Source organism: Mustela putorius, unplaced genomic scaffold (genome assembly GCF_011764305.1).
Source record: "Mustela putorius furo isolate JIRA1106 unplaced genomic scaffold, ASM1176430v1.1 tig00000083_pilon_pilon_pilon, whole genome shotgun sequence".
Lineage (NCBI taxonomy): Eukaryota > Metazoa > Chordata > Mammalia > Carnivora > Mustelidae > Mustela > Mustela putorius.
In genome coordinates, this window is record NW_025421273.1 from 40,690,379 (window position 1) to 40,702,409 (window position 12,031).

Below are 12,031 nucleotides of genomic sequence, written 5' to 3' on the forward strand. Positions count from 1 at the left end.
CATGAGATTGGATTTTCTCTTTTAATAGAAGTAATGCTGAGACCAGTTAACAGATTTTACCTAGTAATTAAGTTGCTCAAATGCCCAGAAAATCTTACTCTTATTTCTGTTACTTAGAGCCTACTCTACTTCAGAGTACACGCTGACTTGCTATTCAACCATCCATTCCATTCTCACCACAGAAACAGAAGGATCTCAATTTGGTAAATTAGAATTTGGTTTTCTCCCTCCACAAAAGCTAAGTGACCTTCAACGCTGCATTGAAACACGCTGCATTACAGACACAGAAATCTGATCTAGTCCCCAAAGAGCAATCAAAGTTGTAAGTCAAGTTAGATATGAACATATAACAGAACACAGAGTACTATAAATGTCATACAAATGATATCAAATAAAATATGAGTCAATTCAATGAAGGTAAGTCATTTGCTGAAGGTCATACAGCAAGTTAGCATTAAAATTAGGATAATCAAATATTTTAAGTCAAACAACTGTTCTCAGTACTATTAAAAAAAAGTATTTGTGCTAGGACTTGAAACAAGGAGCATAACTGGAGTTTGGTGAGGGAAGAGCAGAACTTTATGACTTTAAGCAGAGAAGAACACAAGAACAGAGGCAGAAAGAACCAACATCTGCTCAGAGACATATAGACAAGCCTATTGATAATTTTGAACTCAAGAGGAAACAGGAAATATGGATAGAGCTTCTGCAGTACCTGTAATGAATTTTGCCTCCAAACTTTATTACAGAGGGGAAACAAACAAACAAAATCAAGGCAAAATTCTTAGCAAGGAAATAACATGATTAGTAGGATAATATGTAGACCAAACTGGAAGCTTGGAAATCAGGAATAGGGCAAGAGAGGCCTGAAGCACAATGAAAATGTAAACAAAAGAATCTAAAAAGTCAAGACATCAAGGGATGGAAAAAACAGCTGAAGCTTTAAATATGTTTGACAGGTATTCACAAAATAATTTAAATTATCAGAATAAAAGGTAGCTTAGTACCATGGCTTAACCAAAGAGGATAGAAAATTCCATTTTATGAGCAGAATCACCTCGGGTCTTCAGGGCCCTAGCATGAGCATGTAAGTGGACAGATAGCATCATGAGAATGAAGGTAACCTACACAAAAGAAGATCCATAGAGGCAGATAAATGATTAATGGGAAAGGAGAAGAAATGGACAAATGCTGAGGTACAACTGTTATCTATGAGGTAGGAAAATGGGCTAGCAAAAAACAAATGAGAAAGTGATTATTAAGGCAAAAGGAGCAAAACAAAACAGACTGAATTCCAGGTAGGAAAAATTATCAAGAAGGAAGAAGGGAAGAATAAGCAGAGCCCAGGCTTAGAAACCTGAGTAGTATCTCAGATCTAAGATGTGGAAAGTACTCCACTATATGGACTCAAGATCTTCAGATCTTAGTCTCAGCCTCCAGATTAGACTTGCTTCCATTCAAACATGAATCCTAGGTTACCTTATAATGAGATGTAGTTTTTAAATTCTCTTTACTTTTTCACCTTCCAAACTACTAAAAATAGTTTTGTCTTTAATGACCAAGGCTGAAGTATTTATTAAAATTCATTCAACAATGAATTACTGTGCATATTACACAATCTCCAGGTAATAGTTCCCATGGATCAGGAGGAAATATTTACCCAACTTCCCCAGCATCGTTAGAAACTGAAACACATGAAAATGTTCACGTGACTAAGTCAATGTCAGTATGCAGCATCTGCTCTACATTTTATATCTATATGAACAGATCCAGACTGTATTAGAATAATTTATATTTTCAGGAACAACAACAAACCTTCCTTCCATTGGTTATTACTTGTGGTCATTAGTTTCACACAAGATACTCCTGCCAAGTAAACAGCATAGAATGTTTTTTGTCTGTTTCTATTAATCTACATAAATCACTGTGTTTGAAATGTAGGTCATATTTTTACTGAAAAGAAACCCAACTTTTTTAAAATTTTCTTTCAGTTTTTTATTGAACTATATTCAACACATTAGTTTCAGATGTACAATATGTTTCAAAACTCCCATACCTTACTCAGTGTTCATCAAGAGAAGTGTACTTCTAATCCCCTAAACCTATTTCACTCATCCCCTCCCCACACATCCCTTCTGGCAACCACCAGTTAGTTCTCTGTAGCTAAGAGCCTCTTTTCCTTCTTTTTTCATTTTGTTTTGTTTCTTAAATTCCAGTGAGTGAAACCATGTGGTATTTGTCTTTCTCTGATTTGTTTCACTGTGTAGGTCATAACCATAAATGAGGCCCCAGTGTTTGTGGCTTCTACATTATTCTTGGTCTGTATTTCAGTTTCTCAGGAAAATAATCTGAAATTGGCACAACTACATCTGCTGGACTTAAACATATGATGGCTGCATCTCAACAAATGGTTCTAGAGCCTAAAAGTGTTATCTAACTCCTGAGGGCCTCATTTACTAATAGGAAGTAAGCAATCATGAATAAGTATGAGAATTAATAGTTACATTCGGTTTATTCTTAATTACCCATGCAAGTGCAGATAAACAGTGACAGAGATCATTCAAACAATAAAACAGATTACAAGCATCATTGGCATGTGGCTATGCAATGTGTGTCTTTAGACAAGGGGAATACACGTTGATAAGCCACAATATTCCAAATCAAATACTGATTTTCCCTTGGGCTATGTATCTTGGACAAAGCTAGATACTATGCTAGCCTCTGCCTGCTCTTCACACCAAGGTGCTTTTATTCTTTCCAATAACAAATATTTACTATCTTGATCTTAGCAATGTGCTAAGACTACTCCTTAGAGAATATGCCCTGACCTAGGTAAGGCTTTGTTCAAAGTAAAGCATTCTGGGGTTGGAAAAAAGAAAAAAAGGGGGGGGGGGTGGTAAAGAAAACAAAATTGTCACTTTCTTATAATTATGCTAGAATATAAATAAAAGATAATAGCAATTCCCTCAAACTAGCCCTTGAAGTTTCCAGGAATGAATGCCAACTACTGTTAAGTATCAATAAAGTATAAAAAAAAAAAACCAACAACAACCACCAAAAAACCCGAAAAACAAAAAACAATCAGAAAGACAATATTCTCTGACCACTGGATTTAGCGGTAGGCATATTCTTTAGTAACATAAAGGATTTAGGCATTACTACATAAGGCCTCTGTTGTGTAAAAGATTAGTAATAGAATCTAACAAAGTTTATGTGGGCCTTTACTTTTGATATGCTAATATAATTGAACTAAAGATTCCTCAACATAACCCATGATCAATTTCAGAGAAGGAAGTATCTGTACACCGTGACTGCTCCCGAAATCATTAGGCATTCATTGGTACAAATATTTACCGAGTGCCCACTGAGTTCCAAGACCTTTCTGAATACCAGGAACGGAAGCATGAACAAGAGAGACCACAGCCTTACTGTCCTGGAGGCTGCCCCCTTGTGAAAGGAGGAAGACAACGAAACATAGCTATATAAGCTACTACACCGTGGCAAGTGCACTGGGACAAAATAAAGCAAGGGAGGAGGGACACAAGAAGTGCTCCTTTATACCCGGTACTAGAAAAAGCCTCAGAAAGAAGGGAGTGGTTAATCAAAAGCTTAAAGGAAATGCAAGTGACAAAGCAAGTCAGGAGAATGGCTGCAGGAAGACCATTCTCAGATAAAGGAAGCAAGTGTCAGTGCCCTGGGGTTCCCATGGAGGAGAACAGCTCAAATGTAGTGAGGGAGGGAGAGCACAGGAGGAGACAAGATCAAAGAGACCAGAGCCAGATCACATAGGGGCTCTTGGATTTAAGTACTTTACTCTCGGGCAGATGGACAGACAACACAGCATCTGAAGTGGATTGACGTGATCAGACTTCTTTGATGCATGATTGCTGACAGCTGTATAGAAAACAAGACTGTAAGTCGATCAAAGGAGGTTATTACAATAACCCAATAAAGGTGGTGGCTTGCATCAGAGTGATAATGACAGAAGTGTTGAGAATCAATCAGAATCTAGACTTATTTCCAAAGTCAGAAAAGATCAGATGTGCTGATGGACTGGATGTGCTGATATGAGAGGAAAAGGTTCAAAAACGACTCCACCGTTTGTGACCCACTATGTCGACCAACACAAACAATGGAGAAGTTTTAATTCCCCTGACTCTCCCTCCATCTAGTAAATGTTTCACAGCTTGCTTCTAGAAACACTGAATATTTCAGGGCACCTGGGTAGCTCAGTCAGTTAAGCGTCTAACTCTTGATTTTGATTCAGGTCTCGGGGTCATGAGATGGAGCCCTGTGTCAGGCTCCATGCTCAGCACAGAGTCCACTTGAGAGTCTCTCTCTCCCGCCCCCCTCTGGCCCTCCCAACTGAGTTCTCTTTTTCTCTCTCAAAACCAAACAAAAACAGCAACATTAAATATTTCAAGACAGGCAAGTGTGCTTCCCCAAAATAAGTAAGGGAAATTTATGTTTCTTATCCAAGTGTTCTTTAAAAGAAACAAAGCTTTGCAGTCCCACAGCTGCCACTAGAGGGCTGTAAAATGCTGTCCGGAAGCAGAGTTGAGAGGAAAAAACACCTGCTTGCCTACCGCCTGAGATGGACAGGAACACAAGACCACAGTTGAAACCCAGCACAGAAAATGGTCCAGGAACAACAAATGACCACTCAGGATTCTTAAGCCCTTTTCTCACTATAAGAACTGCCGAATGAGGGGCGCCTGGGTGGCTCAGTTAGTTGACCATCAGCCTTCAGCTCAGGTCATTATCCAGGGTCCTGGGACTGAGCCCCACATCAGGCTTCCTGTTCGGTGGGGAGTCTGCTTCTCCTTCTCCCTGCCACTCTGCCTATTTTTGCTCTGTCAAATAAATAAAATCTTAAAAAACAACAACAAAAACTGCCAACTCAAAACATCACCTGCTTTTTGAAGTCAGGCATCTGCATGTGTGGACCGCCTCTGCCAGGGGAAGAGACTGGAGAGATCATTAGTTGTTAGGACCCTCTGACCATCTCCACTGGTTCTGCTTTAGGAAAAAGGAATCCCACCAAATTTTTCATTTGAGAAAGTATTTTTAAAATGTAATTATTTCAACATAATTCACTTTCAACTAAGAGCATAACAATACTTCACTGGGAAGCATGGGGGGAATTGAAGGCTTTGAAAATTTGTGGGAAAAAAATGTCAAAGTATAATCCTGTCTTAGCAGTGCCGGTGGGCAATGTAGGAGTTGGAAACAGTGCTGCTAGCTTCAGAGGACAGGCCATTCAGAAACCTTCTCACCAAAAATGGAGAATTCATTTCTGCTAGGATGTCAAACCATTTCCCTTTGTGTTCTAAACTTCTGTCTTGCTTCTTGATTAGACAGAAGAAAAGCTTCATTTAGCTTAAAAATTAAGTCAAATATTTCATAAGCCACTATGGTTGATTTCTCACTTCCCCCAAAGTCAAAAATAGTCAACCATCTGTATACATGGAAGGAGGAAAAAACAATCAAACATACTTACGATCTCGTTGAAGGTTCCATACTAAATACATAGACACATGTATACTATTTACACACACACACCCCTCTACATTTACCCATCTCTGAAAACATTAGTTACAACATTAAAATGACTTTTTTCTTTTTGAGATTTTACTTATTCATTCAAGAGAGAGAAAGAGAGAGGGAGGCAGAGGAAGAAGCAGACTCCGGGTGGAACAGGGAGCTGAATGCAGGACTCGACCTGAGGTGAAGACAGGTGCTTACCCGAATGAGCCAGCCAGGTGCCCTAAAAATCATTTTCAATGAAACCACCACACTCAGTAATCCCATGTGGATGGTCTCCGTTTTTAAGAAAGCAGTGCCTTTTTTTTTTTTTTTTTTTTAGTATCTTCATGTTTTAAGACTTAAAGACCTAAAACCTATTTAAAAACTAACTTAGGGGCACCTGGGTGGCTCAGTGGGTTAAAGCCTCTGCCTTCAGCTCAGGTCATGATCTCAGGGTTCTGGGATCGAGTCCCACAATGGGCTCTCTGCTCGGCAGGGAGCCTGCTTCCTCTCTCTCTCTCTCTCTGCCTGCCTCTCTGCCTACTTGTGATCTCTGTCAAATAAATAAAATCTTAATAAATAAATAAATAAAATAAAAACTAACTTATACTTGGGGCACCTGGGTGGCTCAGTTGGTTGAGCGACTGCCTTCGGCACAGGTCATGATCCTGGAGTCCTGGGATCGAGTCCCCCCAGTCTGCTTCTCCCTCTGACCTCCCCTCTCATGCTCTCTCTCTGTCTCTGTCTCTCTCTCAAATAAATAAATAAAATCTTAAAAGAAAAAAACCTTTAAAAAAAAACTAATTTAGGGGCACCTGGGTGGCCCAGTGGTTAAGCCTCTGCCTTCCGCTCAGGTCATGATCTCAGAGTCCTGGGATGGAGCCCCGCATCGGGCTCTTTGCCCAGCAGGGAGCTTGCTTCCCCCTCTCTCTCTCTCTGCCTGCCTCTCTGACTACTTGTGATCTCTGTAAAATAAATAAATAAAATCTTTTAAAAAAAGAAAAAGAAAAAAAAACTAACTTATACCAAAGTTTTAATGAAATTCTTATGCTGTTTATATCACAATTACGTGATACATGAACTATGAACTATCTATGAACTATGTATCAGAGCATGTAATTTTTAAACATGTGGGTTGATATATTCTACTCAAACGTGTCTATTTAACTTTTATATACAGTACATAATTATGGCTAAACAGATTTTCACACAGGTGGGAAGCTTTATTTAGTATGTCTACCAAAATGCAAGCTATGTGGCATACGTGAAATTCATTTTGAGAAGCCAAGGGGAAAGGGATTAGCACCTCAAAGAGACAGGCAGTCACCTTCTGGGAAGAGGAAACCAAAGTGTAAGGAAAGACTGTCACAATTCCCAGTCAAGAGAGGAGTATCTTGGGCCTTCCCAGCTAGGTAGCCTGCAGCTTCCCTGCGCTGCCACTGAGGCATAAAAGGAGCCATAGACAATATGCAAATGAATGACGGAGACAGTGAGAGAACAAGACCTTGTTTACAAAAACAAGCAGCAGCCAGATTTAGGCGATAGGCCATGGTCAGGCCAACCCGGACTAGGCTATAGGTCTCAGTGATTAAATAGCAGCTCAAGTAAGAAACACTTTTACTGCTACATACGTGCAATATGCACACGGGTTAAGTTTCACAATACTTAATTAGAAGCGATGCACACTGATATTTCTTATTCTATTTCATGTTTGGTTTTTTTTCTGTTTTGGGGGGGGGTTTATTTTAGTATCTTCAGAAACCACTACATTGATTTCATCAATGGGTAGTCATTCACAGTTTGAAAAATGCTGCCCCAGTGTGAACAGCAGCTGGACTCACGCATTTACTCATTATGCCAAGGAATAATGAAAGCTTTCTAGGAACATACAGGATTTATTGAATGTTTTCTGTGTGTCACACACTGGTATATGGCCTAGGAATCTAGCAGCATAAAAAAGACAAATATTGCCCCATCATATCTAATGCTGTTGTAGTTTATAAAAGGGTAAAATGGGTTCTGTGTAAAATGGAACATTATTTTTTATTTTTATAAAATGAGATAACTGTAACACCTAATCCCTCATAAGACTATTTTGAATAATGAGGGGTGCCCAGATGGCTCAGTTGTTAAGCGTCTGCCTTCAGCTCAGGTCATGATCTCAGGGTCCTGGGATCAAGCCCCACGTTGGGCTCCCTGCTCAGTGGGAAGCCTGCTTCTCCCTCTCCCACTCCCCCTGCTTGGTGTTCTCTCTCTCACTGTCTCTCTTTCTCTTTCTCTGTCAAATAAATAAATAAACAAAATCTTTAAAAAAAAAAAAGGCTATTGTTAATAATGAAGTCCAGATGATCACTGCATATATCAAGAATTTAGTAAGTTCTCCAGGTCACCATTATTCAAATAATTAAGGACCAAGAAGTATTTTCAAAATTGAGTTATAATCTATACTAAAATAGAAGCTTTAAATAAATTAAAATTATAATTCTTTAATTAATGACGATGGACTTATCTGTATCACTTAAAAGTAGTGAGAGATAGAGTAATAACATGTTGATAGTCAATCAAAGTATACAACAGAGAACTCTTAGCTCTCCTGCTCTCCCTCCCTACCCTCTCCAAAAGTCAGAAAAGATCTAGAGGTTTAGTCCCTACCCATAAATCACATGCCATCTAAATTTCACCATCAAGTGTCCTATAGCAGAGGATGAAGGTAAAAAGAATTGAGAAAGTACAAATGATCCTCTGAAATTTGTTCTAGAATGATTACTGGTCCTATGTGTTCAGTTGAACCTGGCATGCATAAACTTCCCTAAAACCAACACTTTCATCGTGAGAAAAACTGTGTTTAGATATTAAATAACTACTCTGCCTTGTCAAACAACAGCTAAAAAAGGTGGACTCCACAGGAGCAGAGACTTTTGTCTTACTTTTTCACTGCTAAATATCCAGAATTTGGAAGAATTCTTGGCACGTAGTAGAGTCTAAGTATTTGCTGCATGCAGGAATAATGAGTCAACAAATGACCTGTCGGCTCGTTATGGCATTCAGGAGAATATCAAGTGTAAAATTACATAAAAGTCACGTATTCCAAGGTTTCTTGACGTGTGTAGCTTCACTAGCTTATGAATCTTCTGATTGGTCAGAAATTAATGTCTATGAGTGTTTTTTCAGGGATAAAGAAATAACCTTACCTTCTTTTTCTACTCTGAAAACAAAAGTTCTTTGTGTTGTAACAACTTCAAATTTGTTGTCTCCTTGAACCCGTACTGTAGATATAGCGGAAAGAGGAATGATTCCTTTTGAATACTTTTCCTGTATTGGTTAGAGAAAAAGATACATGAACAAGACAAATTAAAATGAAATTCGTGTGACCTTATCAAGAAAAAGAATGGTACAAACACTATAAATATTTACAAGCACATTGTGCTTCTCCTTAATAATTTTTTTTAAATATAATTTTTTATTTTTTATAAACATATATTTTTATCCCCAGGGGTACAGGTCTGTGAATCGCCAGGTTTACACACTTCACAGCACTCACCAAAACACATACCCTCCCCAATGTCCATAATACCACCCCCTTCTCCCAAACCCCCTCCCAAGATATTTGCAAACGACATATCAGATAAAGGACTAGTGTCCAGAATCTATAAAGAACTTAGCAAACTCAACACCTAAAGAACAAATAACCCATTCTCCTTAATAATTTTAATCTAAATTTTTTAAATAACATACAAATAGTATATCTCCTCAGACATGACCTGACACCCCAGAAAGGTCCTTCCATGTGAAATGTCTTTTCAATTTTCTCCTCTTTTTTGGAATTAAAATTAAAAGGCAAAGAATCAAATACAAACAGTTGTACTAGATCAGCAATATATAGTTCCCAAAACCAACAGTACGTTTTTTAAAAAACAAGCTGGTCAAAATGATTTGATGGTGTTTGCAGGCATCTGCTGGCCATCATGGGTACTGTAACTAAACTACTTCAAAACAACTGCTACTACATGTGTGAACAAAACACATCTCAAAACAAGACTGTTGCATTAGAGCAATTAAACATATTACCCAGTGATTCTAATAATTATCTTAATATCACAACTGCCTCAGTTTACCTTTAATTCCCCAATGAAAAATTAATGAAAAAGACAAAAGAATTTTTTTTAAAAAAAGGATTTGGCAGTTTGCAACCGGCAAATGCCTAATACAATTCTGGCAGTTTGCAACTGGCATCTGCATTTTACCCTTTTGCTCAGGAAGGTCATTCTGAAGACTCTTGGTAGCTTTTTCAGTCTTTCTATTTCTGGATCCACCAAAACACTTTGGCATAAGAACCACCTGACAATGCCCGCTATTTACTAAGGGTGAAATATTTACTGGACCTTGTGTTGGAAAGAAAATTCAAATAGTATTTATATATTCAAAGAGCCTCAAAATGAAAAACCAGCCAATGTAGTGGGAGAAAAGTTTAAAACAGAGTCTGAGCCACGGAACGTATGAGTACAAAGATGGAAACTCCCAAATTCTGTTTAAAAGAGGTCAGCTATTTTCACAGACATGAAGACATCAGAGCCTGACCTAAAGAAGCTTAAGCGCAACCACACAGATAGCGGGTTGGGAGGCCATCCTGGCTGGAAAATTTTAATAATAGAGGCATAATAAGTAGAGAAATAAGAGCAGCCATGGGGGCAGAGTCAAAGAGGTAAAGCTGGAAACATATATCAAGGGCATATATGGAAGGTCTTAAATATCAGAAAAGTCTGGACACATCTTTGTGGGGTTTTTTCTACCATTTCCTTCCAAAGAATGACTCATGGAACCTTCATATTTTAGCAGATCCCAAGTATCTGAAGCAACTGGCTAGGTAAAAAAAAAAAAAAAGAAAAAAAAATGTATTAAACCATCCCACACAGAGAACAAGTGCCAAGGTCATATTCTTCCTACTGGTAAACTCCTGCCATGCATATCAGATAAGTACGGGGTAGTCACTGTCAGCAGCATGGTGTTCTACTAGGAGGTTATCCTAGGCCCACTGAGAAGATATACTCTGCTGTCATGGCATTCCCTCTTAGCTCTTTGACAGTTTCTTCTCTTCTAAGGCCTCTGTTTCAATCTTTTATCCCTGACTATATGTATGCATCAAAATCCTACACATTCTTCAACACCATTTTAACTACCAATGCCACAGAGGCCTTCCCACATCTTCTCAGACAACCAAGATGGAATACAATATTTGAACTGTAATTGAAGATGAGTGGGCAACCTCATAGTAAAAGAAGGATGTCAAGAAGTAAGTAACTTCAAGGTAACTTCTCGTTTTCCACTTTTTGTTTTCTTTTATCTTCTCTATGAAAATCCACTCCTACTATTTCAACAGCCAAGTTTATGAGGAAAATGCTAAAATCTGTCCTTCCTTCCTTCCTTATCCATTTTGGTCAACTCCATCATTATATTTCAAGTCATCGATGATACATGAAACTATCCCATAAGCCCCTCAAACTTTAAATTATCTCCTGAAAACATGCCCCCTCGTATCTGTTCATTAAAATATTACTCTTCTAAGTCAGTCTTACATGGTCTTTCATTTGTGTGGCTCGTTTGTACCCATATAACTTAGAACCCTCCCTACAGTAACATCGTCCACTTCCTTCCTGGCACACTCTGATTCTCTCCACTCACATGAGCCTTCTTTGAGATTCCATTAACACACGTATTTCTTCCCAATCTAGTGCCTTTGCTTCCTCTGTTCTTCAAGGAATGTTGTCCTCATCCAGCTTCACATGGTTCCTGCCTCTCCATCCCTCACATTTCAGTGTAAGTATATGCTTCAGAAGAAAGGTTTTTGACCGGCCTCTTCTCATAGGCCCCCCATCCTCACTAGGCAGATAACCCTAACTTAATAACAATCTGTATTTTTCCTTTATAGCAATTATTAACTATAACTTAAACAGTGATTTTTTTTTTTATATTTACTGTGTGGTCATTTGATTAAGACATTCTCCCGAAATAGACAGTAGGTCATACATCTATTTTCCTCAGACCTTTCACATAAACGGAACTGCAGAAGTATTTTCTCAGTGGATGAATTCTATGTCCAATCAATCACAATGAAATCAAACTCTGACAGCTCATTTCTGATATTTTTTCTAAATTCATTTTTTTAATACTTCCACTGGCATACACAGCCTACACCCAGATAACTAATGCCAGATTTACTGCACACTCCCCTGATTTGCCTCTCTACTTTCAGCATCTCTTCCTTCTAACCTTTCTTGCATATGATTGTTCAAATGTCATAGCTAGAAAAAATAAAAGATTTGTAGAGGGGATAAAAAAAAAATGGATCTTCAAGTTTGCACAGAATTTTGATGGATGGCAATGGCTCTGAAGGTTCAGATGGAAAAGAAAAACAAGGAGATGAAAATACAAGAAAAAGACATGTTCACACTCCCCACAGTGTGTACCCAGATACCACTGCAAAAGGTCATGCAAAGAAATACAAGAC

General features: G+C 38.4%; 1 protein-coding gene across 4 annotated transcripts in view; it reads right to left on the reverse strand.

The window, feature by feature from the left end:
* Positions 1–12,031, reverse strand: part of ARAP2 (ArfGAP with RhoGAP domain, ankyrin repeat and PH domain 2) — a 173,989-nt gene that overhangs the window by 129,393 nt on the left and 32,565 nt on the right. For all 4 annotated transcript variants that reach the window (XM_013062209.2, XM_045076340.1, XM_045076346.1 and 1 more), the window contains exon 7: positions 8,718–8,838. In XM_013062209.2, coding sequence (XP_012917663.1) covers positions 8,718–8,838 — 121 coding nt within the window. The remainder of the gene's footprint in view (positions 1–8,717; positions 8,839–12,031) is intronic.